The sequence below is a fragment of the Lissotriton vulgaris genome, chromosome 11, assembly GCF_964263255.1.
Source record: "Lissotriton vulgaris chromosome 11, aLisVul1.2, whole genome shotgun sequence".
In the NCBI taxonomy this organism is placed as follows: domain Eukaryota; kingdom Metazoa; phylum Chordata; class Amphibia; order Caudata; family Salamandridae; genus Lissotriton; species Lissotriton vulgaris.
The window spans coordinates 266,747,498-266,772,008 of NC_141699.1; the positions used below are offsets into that span (position 1 = coordinate 266,747,498).

At 46.3% G+C, this 24,511-nt stretch overlaps 1 protein-coding gene across 1 annotated transcript in view; it reads left to right on the forward strand.

The window, feature by feature from the left end:
- LOC147679638 (acyl-CoA dehydrogenase family member 11-like) overlaps window positions 1-24,511 on the forward strand; it is a 415,381-nt gene that overhangs the window by 262,656 nt on the left and 128,214 nt on the right. The window contains exon 9 of the mRNA XM_086943210.1: window positions 1,785-1,884. Within this exon, the coding sequence (XP_086799336.1) occupies window positions 1,785-1,884 (100 nt within the window). The remainder of the gene's footprint in view (window positions 1-1,784; window positions 1,885-24,511) is intronic.

Sequence of the window (24,511 nt, forward strand, 5' to 3'; positions counted from 1 at the left end):
TCCGTTTCTGTTCTTTAGGCCTATTTTCTCTAATTATCTAAAGGGTGTTTGCACCTCAAATAACGACGAGAAGTCTCATAGAGGAGACTGGGCACTACACATGTACAACCTAAACTCCCGATAAAGAAGGTACTGCCTCCAAATCAGAGAAACCTCTCTGTTTTTTTGTTTTAGTAATTCATACAAGCACGTTTGCAATGCTTAGGTTTAAATCTGAATACAGTGTCTCACATGTATATGTGTATTTACTTGAAAATAAGCACAGATAATTATGAAAAGTAATTTAGGTTTTTGCATGTGCATTTAAGTAGAATATTAGAGCTAACCACAGGTAACAATGAAACGAGAAAAACAAACGTGTGCGCCTCGCGCTAAAGGAGGAGGCAGCAGGGGGAGGGGAGACAGGAGGGGGCCTGCGCCTGTTTCCCTTGCTGGAGTGAGCAGGGGCACCATATGTTTGCAAGTTAATTACAAGCATATGGTGTCGAAGCTCGCTCCCGCAAGGGAATTGCCAGACGTGCACGCGTTGCCAATAAAAGCAATGCAACGCGTGCACTTTTTTGGCTGATAAGGCGAATCGATGGCTAAATGTTTTTTTCCTATGCAGTGCATACGCGAGACCTACAAATCCCTTACATCAATGTTGGGGGTATCTACATAGTTGGAATGCACGCATCTCTTCTTTTAGATCCCCTGCTAACACGTTTTGCTAATTTCTTCCTAACTTTCTGTTGCATACCTATAAAGGATTCCGCCTGTACTATCCAAATATCCACCCATCTCAAATAATAGGAATATGATGCACAATAAAACTCCATCATTTGTAACCTCAGATGCATGCTATATTTAAAGTGTGTTTGCTGTAGAAATGCTATTTATGTAGCTCACTGTCACAAAGTGCAGCCCTCTGAGGTCTTAAGTTAGAACATTAATCTTACTTCCTATGTCCTTGCCAACAGTTAAAGCAATTACATGATCAGATCCTTTTTAAAAGCGAAACCTTGAGAGCATGTGCAACAGAAAGTATGCATTTATGTTCTCATGCATGCAGAGTAGTGACTGCCCAAAACTCTGTATTAACTACTAAGAAAATACGTTTTTAGTTTGTCGCTAAGAGTCTCATGGTACCCAGAAGTTGAGAACAAAAGTGCCTATACACGTGGAATAAAAGATTCACTATAAACATGACTTTTGTACTTCAAAGATTAAGGCCCTTACATAAGGTCATGTTCCTGAGCCTGACGACATGGATTCTAGACCAGATCCCACAGACACATGCCTCAACTCATACAAGGATGTCTCTACGGGAGGTACAAATAGGTTACTTATGGGGCTGATATGGTTTTGTGCCACATATTTATTTATTCTGCCTTACTAAACGCCCAAGTTTTGGGGGTCATTATCCATACTATTCAACATATTTGCTCTGTTATTTGGGAACAAGCCACGTTGTTAAAGGAGGGGATTGTATAATCTCACTTTGCTTAGGTTGGCACAAGTCCTTGGACTGGCTCTGCTCATGTGGTACACCTAATATCAGTTGTTGGTGCCATTAACTGACTAATTGCAACATAACAGGTCCCGTACAAGAGGGTCTGCAAAAGCTATATTTTTAATACTAATGTAAAGCTATATAATTTATGGAATGTTTGTCTGATATATGCAGCATCTCTAACACAGGTTTAAGAAAATCCCACTGCTGGTGCTAGTTGTGAAAAGGAAACAATGTTTTTGATAGATTGCCTTTTTGTCATGTGAATAAATGTTTATAATTTCTCCTCCAGGGTGATCAATTTAGGGAGAGAGTATGCCAGCAAGCGTTATGTGTTTGGGAAGTTCATCAAGGATCACCCTCTTCACATTCAGACTATGGCACACATGGAAGTAAGTAAAGGCACCCAGAAAAGATCTCTAATCTCTAGTATGCAAGAATTAATGAGTAATTGATAGTGCAAGAAATCAATACAGGGCTCTTGTCTCTATGGTGGAGATCAGGAAGGGATCCAATGTATATCATTGATAGAATGGAGCTACTTTGTCCTGATAGAAAGAATGCAAAACCACATCTTTACCAGTCTGGGAAAAGTCCCAGTCTTGCTCCACAGAATGAAAGACGAGTCATTCGCAGCCTATTGGGAAAGGAATTTCCGTTTCTCTATGTTTGTAATATCTGGAAATGACCAGCGACAACGCATGTATTCATAGTACACTTCCACTGAATCAAAAATTCAATGTTCTGCTCTTACAGGCCTCGCAATTTCTTATGTCTGAAAGCTTTATTGAAGAATAATAATGATAAACAACAAAAGGCATCAGCAAAAAGACATATGAAATGCGGAAACATAATCTGAAATAATACATTTGCTAATGACAAAAAGAGATTTTTTTTAATGTTTGAAAGCTTTATTGAAGAATAATAATGATAAATAACAAAAGGCATCCTCAAAAACAATTTCTAACGGCGTTTTCATTGCTTCTTTACACATTTGGCAGTACACGTATTCTGGAATGCTGATTTAGCCTTTTCTGGACCAGAACCTTTCTCTGTTAACGATTGAACTAATAGGCTGGCTTTTAGTCAAACTATTTCTTTTTTTTTCTATGGAAATCGTTTATTTTTTAGAATTGAATCCTTCAAATGTTCACATACTTTAACCATTCCCAGTTGCCAGGCTGGAAATCCCCGGTAAATTTAAGAAGCCTTAAACTATGTTAAAAACGTTTTTAATTAGTAGCATATTGACCTCACTTCAAACAAACCAACCTTCAGACAATGAGGTGGAAGTGCTGAGCTCTCTACCCCCCACTCCCCGAGGCCAGCATAGCTCAGATTTCTATTGTGCATCGTGTATGAGAGTCTCCAAGAAAAGCTCTGCTCTAGCCTGTGTCTGACTGTATCCCGTCTACATCCTGGTATCTTATGACTTTCAGCCACAGACGTTTGTATCTGAAAATCCTCCACCATCATATTATCTTCGGTGCTACTACAAGGAGTGAGAGCTTATGCAAGTGCCTGTTGGGTAGCCTTCAGTTGGCTAATTTCCTGGTCCTTCCTTGCTGCCACCTCCACCAAAAAATGCCTTCACTGCCCTCGAACCTTTCACCACCTTCTACAATACTGGTGGCACCTTAATCTCCTCAAGCTCTAGCACAGGCCCCACCAACATCTAGGGACTGGGAGAACAGGATGCATCATATTTCAATTAATTGTCAGAAATATATAAGAGGCAAACTGCAAGGTGGAAAACAGGACTATAAATGGGAGGATTATTGTTGGACAAGACCTTTCTTAGGGGAAATTCTATCAAAACTTTTTCCTCCTAATCTTTGCCGTCTCTCTCTGCATAACCTTTTGAATCTGGGCATCTTCTCCCTGAACTGCAGAGGAAAGGTGTGCGTGCCTGTATTGGGAGGAGGGTTGCGTACGCAATGAGTTCAGGTGCCATACCTCTGTGCGCCCGCAAAAATGTACAACACATACCTGGGGCGTGTACGGCACTGGCTAATAGGGGGGACATAACACTGAATGTGTCACCCACCCGATAGCCGGTCAACCATGCATCGTGCTTGTGCCTGTTGGGAGCCATTGTGCCCATGCCTAGGTTGGCATCACTTATGCCTCAGCCAACCCTGAGTGGGTCATCTCGTACCAGGAGGGCATCCCCAGGGAAGCCCTAAAGGCCTCCAGGGGAGGGGGTGGTAGGCTGAAGGCTTGGAAGGTACAGATGGGTGTTCCCTGCCCAGGTAATGAGAACCCCCTGCAACCCACCTCCTCCTGCATCCCTGCCCCCCCAACCTCCCTCCAACGGGGTCTTCCCCTGCCTGCCTTGGAGTTCGGTCTCCCAGGAGGATACTCCTGCGAGGTTGTTGATTCTCTCTTGGGGTGTCAGGGCTCTGAAGAAGTTGTCACCGTCGAGGCAGTGTGGAAGGGAGCACACCTTCTTACACCAGGTAGGAAGACGCGCGAACATGTTTTTTTGTGACATGGGCCAATCTGCCTATGTAGACCTGGGAATGCGCACTTTCTCCTATGGAGTGTGATTAAGCGCCCAACCTGCCATACAGACTTGGGTGCGCGCACAGGCCCTCGTACTGTTTCGAATATTATTATTATTATTATTATTTAAAATTTTATATAGCGCGCAGTTACCCTTGGGCATCCCAGCGCTTTGTCCATGTCAATATCAATACATGTCAATGTCAATACATGTCCAGACTGCCATCGAAGACATAAGGTTGCGCCCTGGGACCTGTAGTGTGTTGGATAGGTGTCCGGTCTGCCAATGCAGACAGATGAGTGCATACCTGTACGCCCGGTGTGCTAAGACCCGAGTCAGGCATGCCATGGCAGGCCTGTATTAGAGCACTTGCACCAATGGTGCTAGTGACGAGGTGCCCAGCCGCTATCGCAGGCCAGGTGTGCGTGATCGCATCCATTAGGGGTCAAACCATGTCTGGCTGGCTAGACCGGGTGGTGTACGCCCACTTACACCCTTTGTGCTAGGGCTGGTTAAGCCTATGGGGCCGGCCTGTCATGACAGACCTGTGGGTGCGCACGGGCATTGATACGGAGTAAACTGGAGAGGATGTGGTCTAATGGCTAGGGCGGCTGATATCAAGTCTGGGGAACCAGGTTCGAGTCTCTGTAAAGACGCTCAACATCCTGTGATTCTGGGTAAATCACTTAATCTCCCCGTTCCAAACAAAAAAAATGTGTCCTTGTGTAGCGCAACTGGTGCTCTGATACCTTTGGGTCAAGTTTGCGCTATATAAAAATCTGAAATAAAACAAAAAACGTATTAGCAGCCCGTGAGTGCGGGGCACTGTGTGTACCAACCTGCACCTATGGTGCCCATGATTGCGTGTGCAGCCTGCCATCGCAGGTGTGCGTGCTCATAAACCCCCTTGTTAGTTATACCTCCGTCTATTCTGTCATTGCAGACTAGTGTGGTGCACTTTCATCTCTGGTGCTAGGAACTATGTATCCGACCTGCCATTACAAGTGAGTGTGCGCAATAGCGCACATGCAACCAGGTAGTGAGGAATACCGGTGTATGTTTTCACTACTTATGAGGCTCGCTCTTCCCAAAGGTTAATATGGGGAAGCGTTTGACATAGCTTTAGGCTGCAATAGTGGATTGCAGTGGAGTAGCCTCATGATGTTTCCTAATAATGGTTTTGTGGTGCTAAACCCAAAAAGCGATGTTGGCATAATTTGCTTAGAAATGCCACTTATGGAATATGATTCAAAAAAGGGGGTGGTGATGAACAGAGTGTCTGAATTAAGCAGACCACTCTTACCCAGTCCAAAGATCAGGGCTTGATCCATCACCGTTATTTAGCTCACTGCACCATCCCAGCTCAGAACCTGACTATATGCAAATTAGTCTGTCCCTGGCCCAGTGCATCATGGGAACAGGGCAGACCAAACTACCAAGCCAATTCTTCACCGGATAGGAGACAAGCTTCCGGGGACCGGTTTCTGGCATTTCAGCCGTCGTCGGCCCGGCTTGCTTGAATCCTGAAGGTGCAGTGAGCAAGGGACTCATGTCTGAGTATACCCTGCCACACCTATAGTGGCCAGAAACGATTCAAAAAAGGGGGTGGTGATGAACAGAGTGTCTGAATTAAGCAGACCACTCTTAGCCAGTCCAAAGATCAGGGCTTGATCCATCACCATTATTTAGCTCACTGCACCATCCCAGCTCAGAACCTGGCTATATGCAAATTAGTCTGTCCCTGGCCCAGTGCATCATGGGAACAGGGCAGACCAAACTACCAAGCCAATTCTTCACCGGAAAGGAGACAAGCTTCCGGGGACCGGTTTCTGGCATTTCAGCCGTCGTCGGCCCGGCTTGCTTGAATCCTGATGGTGCAGTGAGCAAGGGACTCATGTCTGAGTATACCCTGCCACACCTATAGTGGCCAAAAACGATTCAAAAAAGGGGGTGGTGATGAACAGAGTGTCTGAATTAAGCAGACCACTCTTACCCAGTCCAAAGATCAAGGCTTGATCCATCACCGTTATTTAGCTCACTGCACCATCCCAGCTCAGAACCTGGCTATATGCAAATTAGTCTGTCCCTGGCCCAGTGCACCATGGGAACAGGGCAGACCAAACTACCAAGCCAATTCTTCACCGGAAAGGAGACAAGCTTCCGGGGACCGGTTTCTGGCATTTCAGCCGTCGTCGGCCCGGCTTGCTTGAATCCTGATGGTGCAGTGAGCAAGGGACTCATGTCTGAGTATACCCTGCCACACCTATAGTGGCCAAAAACGATTAAAAAAAGGGGGTGGTGATGAACAGAGTGTCTGAATTAAGCAGACCTCTCTTACCCAGTCTGTCCATCACCACCCCTTGTTGTTAAATATTTTGTCCACTCTAAGCGTGGAAGGGTATACTTAGATGTGAGTCCCTTGCTCATTGCACCATCAGGATTCAAGCAAGCCGGGCCGACGATGGCTGAAATGCCAGAAACCGGTCCCCGGAAGCTTGTTTCCTTCCCAGTGTAAGAATTGGCTTGGTAGTTTGGTTTGCCCTGTTCCCATCATGCCCTGGGACAGGAACAGACTAATTTGCATATAGCCAGGTTCTGAGCTGGGATGGTGCAGTGAGCTAAAAAACGGTGTTGGATCTAGCCCTGATCTCTTGACTGGGTGAGAGTATTCTGCTTAATTCAGAAACTCTGTCCATCACCACCCCTTGTTGTTAAATATTTTGTCCACCCTAAGCGTGGAAGGGTATACTCAGATGTGAGTCCCTTGCTCATTGCACCATCAGGATTCAAGCAAGCCGGGCCGACGACGGCTGAAATGCCAGAAACCGGTCCCCGGAAGCTTGTTTCCTTCCCAGTGTAAGAATTGGCTTGGTAGTTTGGTTTGCCCTGTTCCCATCATGCACTGGGACAGGAACAGACTAATTTGCATATAGCCAGGTTCTGAGCTGGGATGGTGCAGTGAGCTAAAAAACGGTGTTGGATCTAGCCCTGATCTCTTGACTGGGTGAGAGTATTCTGCTTAATTCAGAAACTCTGTCCATCACCACCCCTTGTTGTTAAAACTTATGGAATATGGGCATTTCTGTGATCTGAGTCCAGTGTGCTGTGGTGCCTGGTCACAGTAGACGCCAAGGACCAGGGGAGCACATCAGTTCATTCCCCAGCAAGACCCATAAACCAGGGGTATATTATAGGAATGACAGACGTCTGCCATTTGAAGGTCGGAATGAATAGATAGGAGACCAAGGTTTTTGACTCTTGGCCTGTTGGGCCAGACCATTTTCCACTAAAGATTAAAATCTACGTTCCACAACCCCATTGCAGACAAGCCTACAATTTAGGGGAGACATCTGTGGCGCAAAGGGAAAACCCTACACCGGCTCCCTAACTTCAAAGGCACACAATAGTATAACTATGGGTGCCATCCTTCAGCAAAGGGTGAGCTATTCTTGTGGGGATGCAGTATCAGAGAACTGGATTGCGTGGTGCACATTGCCAGAGGTCTATGTTGTGCACATGGAGGATTACTGCCCTCAAATGGGACAGGGGGCCTTTTTAGGTTTTGCCTCGCCAAAGATGCGCTCTGCGCATCTTTTCGGCGCAGGCGAAAACCTGATGAGAACTGTAGTGTGGCTTGGTTCGGCCCTCGTCATTGATTGGCTGGCTCCGTAAACGGAGCCTTGCCATTGGACGAGGGGCCTGTCCGTCAATGCCGGACCAGACACGGGGGCGTTCCCGACATTCTTTGGCTTTTGCCGACGTCACGGGACGCCGGGAACGCCCCCGTGTCTGGTCCGGCATTGCCGGCACTACTGCGTCTCTTCTCCCCCGTTTCCCGCCCCGTGACTGGCCGGCCGGCCAATCCTAGCGCGGCCGGCCGGAAGTGCCCGCCCCCCGCAGCCCGGGGGGAAGAAGGAAGACCAGAGCGCATCGAGTCCGAGGAGGGCACAGCGCACTGAAGCGGACAGTTCAATCACCGTGGGCACGGGACAGAGGCAACTTTACACCAGCAGTAGGTGCGACGTAAAGGACTAGAAGGGGCGATAACTTCACGAGGGGACTTTAGGAGGATCTTCGTTCCCATAGGAGACCTCGGGAGGGCACCGCACCCGAGAAACACCTGCAGGTGGGCACCGAGGCCTCGGAAACGGGGGCACCGGCCTCAGGCAGACTAACGCCGCCAGACGGGGCAGTGACACCGGGAGCGAGCCAGAAAGGGCACCGACCCGTCGTGGGTCCCTGGAGCCCGGGCATCACGTCCATAGGTCACCAGCGGGGGGCACTGAGCCCGGAGGCTGTGCCAGGAGGGTACCGAGTCAGCGACGGTCGCCAGAGGGGCGGCCAGGCCCGTGCGCGCCCCGACAGACCTGCGGGGGCCGCACTCTTTTGTCCATGATGTCCGGAGTGCAGGCGGCGCTCCTCCTGCTGGTGGTGACGGTGGGTGGTTTTACACTTTTGATCACTCTCCAGATGCGGTCGGAAACACAGTGGCGGATATTTGGAAAGAGTGCGGTTTTGAGGGCTGCAGTGTGTTGGGCTGGCGAATGGAGGTTGTGGTGGAGGAATGGAAGTTCATTAGACGTGATGTTTTATTCCGGAGTTCGCTAAAGAAAGATACAACGGAGCTTAATTTGTACCATAATAATTGGCGGCGCCCAAAGTTTGTCTGAGAGGCCGGCGATCGGCACTACGCAATGGCGTGGGTGCCAAATTCCAGCGCTGTGTAGTGCCGATAACACTTCACGCCCGCCTCTTTCATCCACCACCTGCCACTTTCTGCTCGTTTTTTTCAAAATTGAAGGTTATTTTTCACCCCTACTTTCGCCCTTTATCGATGTTTCTCTGTATTTCGCTTCCTATTTCTTTTAATCTTTTTTGTTTTTCTCTCTCTTGCCCTGTATCTGAGTTGGGTGAGGAAAAGTAAGTGCCGATGTACGGAAATAGTCATTTTTTGTGTTGTTCTCCTACTCTTATGGACCGGCTCCCGTTCCCGCCCCCCTACCGCTGCCTCGCTCTCTATGTCTCCCCGGCCCCGTTCCCGCCCCCCTACCTCCCTCGTCATTTCTTGCCTGCATGCTCCTAACGCCCGTACCTCCCTCGTCATTTCTTGCCTGCATGCTCCTAACCCCCAGCTTCTATTATCCTGCAGCTGTTACTGGTGAGTCGTGTCTGTGGCTTTTAGCAGTTGATTCTGTGTTTGTGTTTTTCATGGTTTCCATCTCCTCCTTGTTTTCTTAATACTTTAGACGCCCCTCGGTGCCCAGGAGAGTCCCTAGGTGTCGACTGTCTGTTTCCAGAGAGTTCTCCTAGTTGTTTGCCCAAAGTTTGTCTGAGAGGCCGGCGATCGGCACTACGCAATGGCGTGGGTGCCAAATTCCAGCGCTGTGTAGTGCCGATAACACTTCACGCCCGCCTCTTTCATCCACCACCTGCCACTTTCTGCTAGTTTTTTTCAAAATTGAAGGTTATTTTTCACCCCTACTTTCGCCCTTTATCGATGTTTCTCTGTATTTTCGCCCTTTATCGATGTTTCTCTGTATTTCGCTTCCTATTTCTTTTAATCTTTTTTGTTTTTCTCTCTCTTGCCCTGTATCTGAGTTGGGTGAGGAAAAGTAAGTGCCGATGTACGGAAATAGTCATTTTTTGTGTTGTTCTCCTACTCTTATGGACCGGCTCCCGTTCCCGCCCCCCTACCGCTGCCTCGCTCTCTATGTCTCCCCGGCCCCGTTCCCGCCCCCCTACCTCCCTCGTCATTTCTTGCCTGCATGCTCCTAACGCCCGTACCTCCCTCGTCATTTCTTGCCTGCATGCTCCTAACCCCCAGCTTCTATTATCCTGCAGCTGTTACTGGTGAGTCGTGTCTGTGGCTTTTAGCAGTTGATTCTGTGTTTGTGTTTTTCATGGTTTCCATCTCCTCCTTGTTTTCTTAATACTTTAGACGCCCCTCGGTGCCCAGGAGAGTCCCTAGGTGTCGACTGTCTGTTTCCAGAGAGTTCCCCTAGTTGTTTTCAGCATCCGTTTCTTTTTCTCAATATTTTCAGATGTCTCTGGTTGCCTGTTTGTCTTCTGTCTACTTCCAGTTAATGTTCCTGTTTCTTCAGTGTCTGATTTTTGTTTAATCAATACTTCAGATGTTCCTCTGTGCACAGGCGTGTCACTGTAAGTTTCCAGTGTGTGTCCTTATTGATTTTCACTGTCTATTTCTTGCAGTTTGTGTATTTCAGATGTGCTTCTGTGTCGAGCCGTGGCCCTGTCTGTTTGCTGCCTGTCTCCAGTTTATGCACCTGGTTGTCTTTCAGTGCCTGTTCCCTGTTCTCTCTGAACTTCGGATACTTTGTTTCCAGGGGTTTTCCTGTCGGTCAGTTTCTGTGCATGGTCCGTATTCTCCCATGGTCCTATTGCAGACGCCTCTATGGGGCCAAGTGTGTCCCTGCCTGTCCTGACCGTTTCAAGAGTAGGTTTTGAGCTTTCTCTGTGTATTGCAGGTGTCTCTTTGTGCTCGAGTGTCTCCCTCTCTGTCTCCTGGCTGTTTCCATTTTATAATCCAGATTGTCTTTCAGTGCCTGCTCCCTCTGCTCTGTATACTCCAGATGTCTCTCTGTACCCCTGCCTGTCTCTTGCCTGTTCCTAGGTCACGTCCTCGATTGTCAGGGCCTGTTCCTGTACTCTGTATACTCCAGATGTCTCTCTGGGCCCATGCCTGTGTCTTGTCTGTTCCTAGTGCCTGCTCCTTGCACTCTGTATACTCCAGATGACTCTCTGTGCCCATGCCTGTCTCTTGTCTGTTCCTAGTGCCTGCTCGTTGTACTCTATGTACTCCAGATGTCTCTCTGTGCCCATGCCTGTCTCTTGTCTGTTCCTAGTGCCTGCTCCTTGCACTCTGTATACTCCAGATGACTCTCTGTGCCCATGCCTGTCTCTTGTCTGTTCCTATTGCCTGCTCCTTGTACTCTGTATACTCCAGATGTCACTCTGTGCTCCTGCCTGTCTCTTGCCTGTTCCTAGGTCACGTCCTCGGTTGTCTTTCAGTGTCTATTCTCTGCACTATGCATACTCCAGATGTCTCTCTGTGCCCCTGCCTGTCTCTTGCCTGCTCCTAGGTCACGTCCTCGGTTATCAGGGTCTGTTCCTTGTACTCTGTATACTCCAGATGTCTCTTTTTGCCCATGCCTGTGTCTTGTCTGTTCCTTGTGCCTGCTCCTGGTACTCTGTATACTCCAGATGTCTCTCTGTGCCCATGCCTGTCTCTTGTCTGTTCCTAGTGCCTGCTCCTTGTACTCTGTTTACTCCAGATAACTCTCTTTGCCCATGCCTGTGTCTTGTCCGTTCCTAGTGCCTGCTCCTTGTACTCTGTTTACTCCACATGTCTTTCTGTGCCCATGCTTGTGTCTTGTCTGTTCCTAGTGCCTGCTCCTTGTACTCTGTATACTGCAGATAACTCTCTTTGCCCATGCCTGTGTCTTGTCTGTTCCCAGTGCCTGCTCCTTGTACTCTGTATACTCCAGATGACTTCTCTGTGCCCCTGCCTGTGTCTTGTCTGTTCCTAGTGCCTGCTCCCTCTGCTCTGTATACTCCAGATGACTTCTCTGTGTATACATGTTGTATGTGGTCGTTTTTAGGGTGTGCAGGCAAAAATGGGGGTAAAATTGGGGTCTGCAGTGCTACACGGTCAGCTCTCCTAGATATCAAGTGTGTATGTTACTGTTTTAAACACATTTTTTGTCTGGCAATAATTGTCAGTATGGAACTAATTAAGTTCTATCAAGCCCTGTGTGTGTTGAGGAGGGCCCCTCAGTGTTAGACATGCTTTTACGGAGGTTTAGGGACCTTGTTGCTTCACTGCTGATTGGGCTCTGAGACGGCCATCCTGCCTAGTTGCCTGTTGTGAATGGGTATAAACAATAAACGTCCGATTATGGTGCCGGTTGGACCTATCCCCCCTCAAGAACACAAATAACCTACTGACATTTTCTACCTGAAATAGACCATCTAATTTGGAAAGACCACCCTGTGTCCTTCCTGATTTTATTTTCACCTAGTCACTAATCTCAAACTTATACTCCTTTCTCTCCATGCTCACATTTGTCCCCTTGCCTCCTACACCATTTCAACCTTTCAGCCATGCAGGGACCAATTTAGTACCAGGTAAGCATCACACATCTATTGAAATGGGGGTCGCAGTGTGTAGGGCTTGCAGTGTGTGGGGGGGGGACGCAGTGTGTGGGGGGGCTCTGTGTGGGTGTGTGTGGAGGGCTCTGTGTGGGTGTGTGTGGGGGGGAGCTCTGTGTGGGTGTGTGTGTGGGGGGCTCTGTGTGTGTGGGGGGCTCTGTGTGTGTGTGTGTGTGTGGGGGGGCTCTCTGTGGGTGTTTGTGTGTGTCATTTGCGAGAGATAAAGCTAGTTGCATTGTAAATGACAATGCCATTTATTTATGTTTTAAAAAAAACACATAAATAAAAATAATGTCAAGAGCAATGCCAATAGCTCTAACTTTAACAAAGGCAAAACCATTGCATTGTAAATGCTTGTTGGAATAGTGGCTGGCCTGGGCCGAGGCCTGCTAAAGTGTGGTGCCTGGAAGTGTGCTCTCGAAAAGCCTGTCTGCGGGCCTCCTTTTCTCTCTGGGATATCAGGGACATCAACGATCTTCTGTGAGGAATATCACCATCTACCTTACATATGGAGAATGGTATCCTCTCAAGTGGCCACATCGGCTGCTAAATCCCACTGAGTAGCGTGGTGTGAGCATGGGTTTAAGACTTCTACCTGGAGACCAGAGTGTCTAGTGCAGAGTCCAGAAATCTTGCCTGCAGCTAAGGCTTGTGATTCCCGAAATGCAGGAACCTTGATACTCGTAAGCATCTAGTTGATGGTGTGTGGAGTCACCGTTGCGAGATCCATGGTGACCTGTTTTGTCGCCAGTGTCGCATCTCTCTTGTGACATGCTGACTGCATGCTCATTGCGTGCAGTGTCCGATTCACAGGGTGCGACCCTCGAAGGTGGTTGTGTACCCATAGTACTGCCACAGTCTACCTCGTGTGGCTCTGCTAAACGTGTGTGTGTGTGTGTGTGTGTGTGTGTGTGTGTGTGTGTGTGTGTGTGTGTGTGTGTGTGTGTGTGTGTGTGTGTGTGTGTGTGTGTGTGTGTGTGTGTGTGTGTGTGTGTGTGTGTGTGTGTGTGTGTGTGTGTGTGTGTGTGTGTGTGTGTGTGTGTGTGTGTGTGTGTGTGTGTGTGTGTGTGTGTGTGTGTGTGTGTGTGTGTGTGTGTGTGTGTGTCACTGTGTGTGTGTGTGTGTGTGTGTGTGTGTCACTGTGTGTGTGTGTCACTGTGTGTGTGGGTGTGTGTGTGTGTGTCACTGTGTGTGGGTGTGTGACCAGATGCGTGACCAGATGCGTCTGGTGCAACCTGATCATTGTTCACCAGAACGGGGTACTTCCTGCCCCGAGTCGTCTGGAATTTTAAACCCTTCGTTGTGTGTGACCAGAATTACCTGGTGCCAGCCATATGCACCGGTCATAGTGCCTCATTTTCAGGGAGGTACGAAATTTGAAACTCATCATGTATTAGCTCTGAAGTGTCTGGTGCTATTCATCCCAACGCGCACCAGGCACTGTGCCCGGATTGCCTGGGAACGACTATCATCATCATCTACCTGACATAGTGCCTCATTCTATCGAGCGGTTCCCCAGTGTTACTTGCTGTTCATTGGTTTTTCCCTTTCTGACCTCATTGCGGTGGACCAACAGCCCTCTCCTCACCTGGCCCCTCCCGGGGACATCTTGGCGCCAGGTAGTAGCGAGAGAGATTGACTGGGTCAAAGGAAGCTTCTGAGACATTTCAGAAGCAGATCAAGGGACTGCGTGACTCCAGTGTGTTTTGAAACCTGTGGGTGAACTTCCCGAGTGACTGCTAAACTCTCCTTGTTTACGTCTACCTCCTAATTAAACTTGCTGTATATTCCCACCTGCTTCCCCAAGACCCAGACTAAGTGGCTGCGGCCTCATGTCTGGTTGTGTCGTTCCTATAAATCTATATAGGTTCTGCACATTTAGACAACATAAACTAAGGGATTGGTGTCTAGACTGATTCCAGACACCCCCAAAGGATATGTTAGCCTTTAGACCAGCTAGCTCACAGTGCCACTATAAGCTCCATAACCTTACCAAGGAGTGAATAGTTTCAGGCAACTGTTGAACATGACATCCCTTGATCCTTCATTGATCGTGGAAACAATACAGTACTTTTCGCTCAGTCACTTGTGCCCACTTCCTCTCAGAGAGATGCACAGAATAAACGATGCTGCAAACATTAGACAAAAACAGATCTATACTACTACTAGCACCAACATAGTAAATAAAAGGTAGAATTCTACCATGTTGCTAACACAGTGAATCTAAGCAGACATATAGATACATGACAGTAATCAAGTGTACTCCTAAGATGCAAATCCTAGCTAAGTGTACCTAGCATGTATGTAGGTGTAAAGCCAAGAATCCCCCTAGGAAAGAGCCAACCCCATTACATCATGGGAAAGAACAAAGGACCACGTCTTGGTCGGCGTGCTGGAGTTTCTGCTTGCAGGGACTTACTTCAGCGTCTTGTGTCAGCATGGAAGCTTCTCCTCTGGTTTGCCCAGCGAAGATGTGGCGCTTATATACCCAAAGGTACCCTCGGAGTTCTACTTAGATGTGTAATGGTACTGTGAGTTCGTCGTCCAAGGATGATGATAGCGGTGACTTTTGTTCAGAATTATTATACAGAAGATGGTAATCCTGCTGTGTGATACTAAGAATCCTCTTACATAATAAATTAGGCTAGTTTTCGAAGAAAACCACACAACATTTATTCAGCACATGACTAGGTAAAACGTCAGCACCAGAGCCGTTATGTAGAGCAAGGTAGGACCAGTGTAGGTAAAAGGTTGTGCAGCTACCTAGGCCTATATTGTGGTACATTAGGGCTCATAACACTGGGAGGCAGGGTTGATTATTTACCATCAGGGATATAGGACCAATAGGGTGATGTAGAGGATGGAGGGAGGCTGGGGTCACGGAGTCTGCAGAGGGTGTGACCCATTGACCTGCTGGGTACCAGTGGTACAGCATTAGGGTGCTTAGGTGTGTGAGAGCGTTCCGTACAGACTATCCTGGATACCTGTTGCACCGTAGAGCAGTGCAGAGTGAGTGTGACCGTGTGGGGGTAATAGGGTGTGGACGACCTAAGATTCACATCACTGGCTGACGGTGCCACGTTCTACATTGATTGCAAGCTAAAAGCACAATACATCTGACATTGGGTTCTACTGCATAGCTCTAGCCCACGGTGCTGCATAAAAGTGTTCTTGTTTCATGTATGTACATATTGTAGATATCGTGGTGACCTGGGGTGTGCAAAATAACTGTGTGCGACTGTATTATCAGGATCACCAGGGTGGGCCCTGGGTTGGACAGCGTTTCGCACTGCTCCCTGTGTGGGGGGAGTTAGATTAGGGATTGTCTCCTACGTACATACTGTTGATATAATAATCATACGAGTGGGCCTAGTATTACTAGTGATTAATCCAAATGTGTTTAATGCCCAAAGTACCTGATGTTTATGTTATAAAGATTGAATGTTTCTTTTTACATACATCCTGTGTGAAGGCTCTTTTGTAATGCTCAGTCTATATATTGCGACTGCCTACTGTGCCTATGCTTTACACATTTGCCCTGGATTAAGCCAGTCTGCTCAGTGCCAAGCTATACTAGGGTGAGCACAGGTTATACAGCTCGTCTAATGCTTGGGGAATCCTTTCAGCCAACCAGAAAGTGCTACTTCCAACAATTATTAATATAACTAAAGGTAGTAAGAGACATTGCTCCTATTCAGTCTGACTCCCCTCTTGGTGACATAGCCCTTTCATGCACTGCTGGATAGAACATCTAAGAACTTTAATATCCCCAGCACATCAGAAGAGCATCAATGCTTTCTCTGTGATTTCAAACAGGAACTCTAGAAGCCTGTAAAGTCTATCCTGTACTGGACTTTGTTTTTTTCGGAGGTCCTCACATTAATGAGGACACCAGCAAAGGTGCAATTAGCAGTATCCCACTTTGAGGGCTCCGAATACAGCTTCATCTTGCTTGAAGGACCACCCAAGACCAGATTCCACCATAGTAACGGCAGCACAAAGACAATCAAAAAATTCTGTTGCTCCTGCTTCTGTACCGGCCGATAGAAAACTGACAAGGATAGAAAACCGGGACTGCTGAGTTAGCTCAATGGTCAGTCTTCTAGTAAAGGTTCATATGCCTTGGCCATCCTTGGTGGTTATAACCATCAGATTAGGCATTATGTCTCGTGATTGATAAATCTGATACCAGAGGATAGACGAGAAGAAGCCAAGGCCCTAATTAAGGAGGAGTCCTGTACATTAGCCACCATCATTGATGCAGGAGCAGAGGTACTAGAAAGAAAGAGATGGCTGCGCTCCACAGCCCTGTGCTCAGACGTCTAATCCATAGTCTTGGACATGGCCTTCGGCATTATTCAGGAAACGTGGATGATGACCCATAAAATATAAGGATGGTCACTGATACTGTACGATCCGTGGGAGCTTTGCAAAGACCTCACCTCGGTTCAGCTAATTTCAGTCAGGGGCATTCCTATTACCGCTCTAGACAAGCGGGATATGACCAAGACTATGCATCTAGCAGAGGCCAAAGGCAACGCCATGGTGGCAGAGCCAGAGCCTCTGGAAGGAAGAGACGTATTTCCCAACCACGTGCCTAGAAAAACCAAAAGAGAACTTGATGCTGCCAAGTGGCCCCTGCGACATCCATACTCATTTGGTCAGGGGGGCAAACTCCTTTTTCACTTCTGCTTGGGAATCCATAACATTGGGCCACCGGGCACTGCCGATATTCCACTCGGGACACACCCTTGAATTTACACAACCACCACCAAATCATCCTCAAAGGAATGAGTACTATCTACTCCTTCAGGAGCTGCAGCAGAATATTCTTCTCTCCTGATCCTGAAAGGAGCAATAGAGCTTAGCCCAAAATGCCAAAGAAGCAAATGTTACTTACTTGTAATTCTAGTTTGCATGAAAAATGCCAGCCCCTAGCTTAGGATTGGCTAAGAAGGAAACAACCTTTCTTTCAAGCCCCTAGCTTAGAACATATTCAAACCCTTGCATTTTAACAAAACAAATGCAGAAAAGGTTTTCTTACTAGGTTTTAAAGCACCAGGTCGTAAAGCGTACACTGCTCCTTCAAGAAGACAACTGCTTCTATCTCCCAGCACACACCTTACTGATATCTGGAGAAATTATTGGCATTTGGGGAGGAGGGAGAGTTGTTTTGGACTTCAGTGAGGGTTGCTTTGGACTTCAGTGAGGAGTCATACGATGCAGATCTAAGAAGACAAGTAACATTTCCTTCTGCATTTATAGAATCCTCACTGAGAGTCAAATGCAGAATAGAGTATTAAGCATATCCCTCAAAGCGGATGCCAGTAATCAATAGTAATTCTTACAGATTTACTAAAAAAGCTGAAAATTAACAATTTTAGCCAAAGAGATATAATAATGCTGCCTGTTCAACCTTTGTGTCAGCTTTAATTCCCTCATGCACACAATGTTTAGTGAATGTTTTAACACCTCGGCTGCTCACAATATTCTTCCCCTGTGCTGGAGGTCAATGAAGATGGGTGTGGTCATGACGAGCTGAGCTCGTCATGAGCACACGAGCAATGTGCCTCATGACGAGCTGAGCTCGTCATGAGCACAGAAGGGGTTAACAGTCCTCCCTGTGGCGGCTTTTCAGATTTCTGTAACAGAAACATTTCTCAACCAAACAGCAGTAGCTGAATTTTCAAAAAGAGTGTGCTTTTACTTTGCTAGGTGGTGTTTCTTAGCTTATTACTACAACTATGTGTGGCACTATCCATCTAGCAATGGTTTCCTTAGCGGACACCAGCTCAGTATACGGAGGTCCTTAGTTGCCAAATATGTGGTAAGATTTATGTATGTTTTTTTCTAAGTCAAATTTTAACACTTTTCTCACATCTAGTCAGAATAGTGATCTCTCTGATTGGATGGGAAAATTACTAAAAAAAATACTAACAGTAAAAGTGATAGATTAATGTGAAAGTCTGAAACAACTTTGGGTAACATTTTTGGGTTTGTTTTCAACACTAACCTATTGTGGTGAAAAACAGTGTCAGGTTTTAGTGCAGATAATGCTGACAGGTCACTAAACATTCTGGTTGAAGTGGATATTAGAAGTCCACTTTCTAGGGAAGGTGCTCAATGAAGCCCTTTGGATGGGGTCCACGAGAGGGGCCCTCAATTTTGAGAGGACTATATTACATTCCCATGGGGAAGGAAGCTGCCCTCATGGAGAAAACGTTTTCTTTATTCCTTTCAAAAAGTATATTGTTAGAGAACAAGCAGCTGGGCTCTAACGGACAGCAATACCAGAACTAGTCACAGTATTAGTAATCTATATTGTCAACCTCAAATGATCTGCTGCCAGTAGATCATAAAATAAAATGAAACACTTTGTGGATGAGAGACAACATAAAAAAGACAAATCACATGTACATATTTAGACTGACGAAATCGGTCTTGTTTCGTTATTCTTCTTTTATTGTCAGATGTATTTTTGGTATGCAAAGGAATGAGACCAGCCAACGCGTTTTGCCCAGAGAAAGGGCTTCTTCTGGGCAAATACTGTAGGTAAGACAAGCGCTCCATAAACGCTTGGAAGACAGAGACGTACACCGGACACGGCTGCTGATCAAAGAACCTCATACCGCGAGTCACAGGTCTTTTTGCTCTCCTCGTGACATTCTCCCCAACACAGGAGTGTCTCACTTCTGGACTAGATTTTACTACTTACGCATATCTTGGAAAACCTTCAACAAATTATTTGTCTTACCTACAGTATTTACCCTGAAGAAGCCCTTTCTCTGGGCGAAACAAGAATAACGAAACAAGTACATGTGATTTGTCTTTTTGATGTTGCCTCTCATCCACAAAGTGTTTCCTTTCAAAAAGTCCTTTATCACTGGAATCATTAAAAGCAATCTTTGGTTTTGGCTTTTTCTGTAGGCTAGTTTGGCAGCCATATGAACTTTTCAGTCCTCGAAAAATCTACTTTCCCACTCACTGTGGCAGTCAGATTTTATCAGGGAGAGCTATTTTTAGGGCATACTAGCCCGTAGATGACAAAAAACAGGTGTTCTGTTCACTCATAAAGTGAATGAGCAGTAAAGACGCCATTAAATCTTGTTTTGACACATTTGCTCAGAGTTCAGAGACAGAGGTCAAAAGTCAGTTTATGTCTTCATTCAATTAATGTTGGAGTCAGAGAAAGAAAAGTAGAGGATTTTGAACAGAGAACTGTCTGAAAATCGTGCTGTTCAAAAAGTGTTAAATGAAAGGCTGTGGGATGTCAGTTTTTTATTCTAACACACAACATTTAAATAACTTAGAAGTGACCAACGTTTAAAAGCACATTGTGAAAACAAATCAGAACACTTTACTTGGTGATGTGCAAATGATAATCATTTTTGATGAAACCCAATTTCCAAAGATTATTGTTTACACTATATATAGCTTTATCAGTTAAACTGCATGCTAGTGCAAAGTTTTGTGGCCACTTCAATAGAAAATCTACTGTCAGTAAATGACAGTGCACTACCACATCATGCTTTAGTAATATATTAGTTAAAAGTGAGTTTTTACATATGAACTCAGAAACATTCTTGCCCCCGCCCTGATGGCAATGCTATCAGTGTACTAATAGGCAAGTCAGGGGTCATGTGCACCCTAAACATAAGTTAGAATTTCACTATATTTGGAGCAAACATTTAGGCCCATATTTATGTAAAAGTATTGCAGTGCAGCACAGCAAGTCACCTTGCTGCGCTGCATTCCAGGGAAAAGGCGGGCATGTGCCATATTTATTACAATACAGCACATTCCTGTTCTTTCTCCAGCACTTGCGCACAATGGGCTGGCTAGCGCCAAGGTGCAAGGGTGCCTGCGTTGCATGCAGGATTGTTTTGTGTAAGAACTTGCGACTTCCTGCACAAAAACAATCCCCTGATGCATATTCCTCCTATCTATGTGTGCTGCACAATCCAGCACACATAGAAAGAGGAAGTAACAATGAAGATATTTCTCCTCATTATGCCTCGCCTGGGAAGGCGTAGCATTTTGGTGCATTCCCAGGTCTACCAGCAATAGTAAATCTGTGAATGCATCAAAATCCCGGGGAGTTGCGTTGGAACACCCACAAAACACTACATTCCAGGGCAGAGTAACGCAGCACACCAATTTGTGCTGCGTTGCATTACTCCTGATTTATCGAGCCACTTAGGGCCACGCAAAGAGGCCTTGCGTGGCTTAATAAATGACATTTTAGGGTTTGCTTCGCACATGCACCACGTTGCGTGGTGCAAAGGCGACGCAAATCCTTGATAAATGTACTCCCTAGTCTATTAAATCAAACAAGATGCTTTTTTGTACAGCAGAAATGCTGCAGTCCTATATTTAAAGGTGCTCTTGCGATAATGAATAAAAAGGCTGCTCTGTAAAATAAAATACATTTGCCTAGGATCACACAATTTTAGGCCAGCTTACGGGTCAAGTACATTACATTTAGATTGAGTAGACTATTCAAGTTACTAGACATGCAGGTCCAGTATCATTTTTGTGGTTTTACGAAGGCCTGCATATTTTAGACGATTATTGAAATATTCATTTTGGTAAATGTAGAAAATAAGTGATGATAACATTAATATGACAACATGTAGGATCAGGATTGTTTTTTAGACACGAAAGGGCAAATCCTTTCTATTTGAAACTGTACCTAGTGTCAGAATGCTTGACTTCTTTAAGAATGTCTATACCATCCTGAGGCAAATGTAACTGACCATGTAGCACAACCTCAGGAGTCATGCAGCCAAATCCATTTACGATAACAGGTTGAGTTGGCATGACAATTTCTTGTGTGGGCGTATCAATAGATGATGAAGCTCTGGAAACCACCACTGCCTCAGACATTTTGACTTGATGAGAATCATCATGCTGTTGCAGTGTTTTAGTTTCATTAGCCCTGATTACGGTCCTGATTATGACTACGGTGGTCCATCGCCACGTGGCAGTGCGGGCACCGGCAGTCCGATCACCCTATTCCGAGTTGGAAAGTCGTACCACCATAGGTCCGTTGCTTCCGCCAGGATCCATGGTCCCTGTTAGTCTTGCAGCAGTCTGAGGCCTGCAATATGATGGTGGTGCCGCTGCGGCAATGCCCTGCACATTATGAGTTTCCTCACCACTAGTTTTCCCTGTGCCAACGGATGCATGCAGGGGGCACATGGTGTGCCCCCTTGTCTGTATGCACCCCCAGTTCCTGCATATTCCTTCACAGTCCATGTCATGCAGGAATGTGCTTTGGTGCCCCCATTGTGGTGCCTTTCTAAGAGGCACCGCCGTGGAACCATCAAAGCACCGCCCACCAGATCATGAATTAACTCGTAATGTGGTGGGCGGTATGCCAGTAAGTTTGGCGCTTCAGGAGCAGGGCGCTGGCCTGGCGGCAGCTTTCACACCGCCAAACTCGTAATCAGGCCCTAAGTTAGGGAAGTGGTGGAAAGGCATACTGAAATCTGTTGCTCTTTTGCCCATTGAACCTGGTTCCCACACTCTCAAGGTGAAGCTTCGGTAGTTCACATTTATTTTGTAGCAAATAGATGTACTTAAGGAAACCCCCTGTTTTGGAAAATGTCTTGCTTGCAACATGTCTTTAACTTCCCATTCGTGATCGTCAACTCTAGGTCTGCTTGACAATTTTGAAGACCAGGGAAATGCACTGAGTGAATGGATAAATTCCTTCCTAGGAGCCAATGTCCGAGCACTTGATCCGCTAGGAATAGGGCCCTGGACTAGGTGCTACCTTGTTTGTTTAAATATGAAATTGTTTTTGTATTGTTGGTTTGAAATAATAATCAATTTATTGCGATGGATGGCAGAAATGCTTTCAATACAAGACGTACTGCCTTGAGTTCTAGGACATTTATATGGTACAGTTTCTCCAACCCCTTTATTGTCAGGTTATGCAGATGGACTTTCCAGCCTGTCAGGGAATTTTCCATCACTTTGTTCTGAGAAGCTAGGTCTGGTTAAAGGGAGTTTCTTTCAAGAGATTCTAGGTTTTGCACCACTCTTTGAGTGAATCCTTGGCTTCTAGCATTAGCTTTAAGTTGTCCCCCGAACTGCCTTATTATTGAATCAATTGGTCCTTCATTCACTGCTGGAGAGGTCAGGCATTTGGTACTAGATAAATGCATAAAGCCTTTGTTCCCAGCATGGATGATACTTGGTGTGCTTTAGGTGAAAGAATTTGTAGCAGTTGATGCATTCTGTCCTCCAGAGGAGATACTGCTCCTTTTATGTGTTCAGAGTTGCCCTTAGATTATATTCAGAGAGGCTTTGTTGTTGACTTAAAGACCCAAACCATGAAGCAATATGATGATAGTGGTGTAATCTCAACAGTCTTGCTGTGGTAAATATGCTTTTATTGGCCAGTCATCAAGATACAGATGGATATAGACATTTTGACTGCTTAGGTAAGCCGCCACAAATGTCAGGCACTTGTAAAATGTCCTTAGAGCAGGTGTCATCTCGAAAGGAAACACTCTGTATTGGTAGGGAGCCTTCCCCACCGTGAATGTCAGGACTTTTGTGTTTTTCCATCACTGTAATTTGGAAATAGCCTTGTTGCGAACCCATGGAATACATCCAAGCCCCTTTCATACATTGTGGATACATTTGATGCAAGACCAACAGCACAAATTGTTACTTCTGGACGTTTTTATAAAATTAATGTCCAAGCTTTAACTGTACAATTCCTTGGGGCCATTCTTGGGATTCAAAAGCATTTTTGCATAAATGCAATTCCCCCATGATGGAGAAACAGGCTGTATTGCTTGTTTTTGTAGGAAATACCTAAATCTACTTTTTCAAAACCTGCAGTAGGTGTTTTAGTGCACTTTTTGGGGAATTTCGGGAAGCATGGATTTAAATTGAATTGTGTATCCCTTTTGATTATTAGCAATACCTGTTTGTCTGATGTAATTAGTTTCCTCTATGGCAGGTGTTGTGACTTACTCCCACCTGAGTGTCAACATAGGATAGGAAGTGTGGCCATCATTGTCTGGACCAAGTTTTGGATTTTCCATAAGACGAGGAATATTTTTGCTACTCTTCCTCTAGCTGGGCATCTCTCATATGAGCGTTGTTGTTGCCTTTCTGTGCTTAGGCAGTAGGTCCTCTGAGGGATTGGACCCGTGGCCTGTTTTAACATAGTTAGTCTGGTCTTTGATATTAAAACTTAAAAATATTCGGGGGGTTGTGGTTTAGCTTCCAAGAAAAGAAGATGGCCACCTAAGATTGGAGCTCCTCTGCATGAAGTAGTGTTTTCTCCAAAGAAATTTACCTTTTCTCCCAACATCACCCTCCAGAATCTATACAGCCATGTCAGAGCACCCCGCCACCAATTTCATAACGATCTGTTGGTACGTGTTTCCCTAATTCTTTTTTGACCTCCGCATCTGCACTTGATGAGCAATCAAGATGGACACCAGCTGCTAAAATCACCCCATTGCAGATTCACGCCTCGGAGATGGACCTTATTACACTAACTACACGAAGAAGGTTGGAGACTTCTGACCCCACGCCTTAGCATGGCTGACTTCCCTCTGACGCCACCACAGGAGGGTGAACACACACTGGTCCCACAAAGAGAGTTGGGCCACAACCACAATCTTTATGAACCTGCCTCGTTACTCTCTGTGATGACAGGCAAGTACTCAGGTCCCCCCGCCAGCGCTCACCTTGAACCTGAACTCTCATTCAGGGAGAAAGCTTGTGGGTTTTTAGGTCTCGCGGGTGTTAGCAGCGCATAGCGCTGCTCCAACGACAGACCTATTGTTGTGGGTTTCCTGGGAATGGCTGAGAGGGGGTGCTTACGCGCATTATCTCGGCGATTTCACCTCAAGGACGTGCTTCTGCTGGCAGGCTGACTCTCCTGGGCGCTCGCGCTCACACACACGCGCTTACACGCACACACACGCCCCCCACTCACCTGGCGCTTTTGTCGCGACTCCCCTGGTATCTCCGCCGCATCACTATCACTATTACGCTGTTTTATTACGCGCTCAATTACTCCAGAGTATCCTGGCGCGAATAAGAGAAGGAAAACAGAAAACCACCTGGCCTGGATTGCATAATTCTAACGACACCCAACAGCCGTGCGCAGAGACCGAGTGGAAGCGGACACCGCGTCCCCAGCGCACCCCTTTCCCGTAGCAGCCTCCTCTGCTGACCCAGAAACGCTCCAGCCAGCTCCCCCCCCACAGTACCCGGATGTGGGAGGTAGCCATGGGTACGTCATTGTTCGAAGATGGGGACGCATTGTAATGGGGTGAACTGAATGGGGGCAAATCAAGGTAATCAAGGTA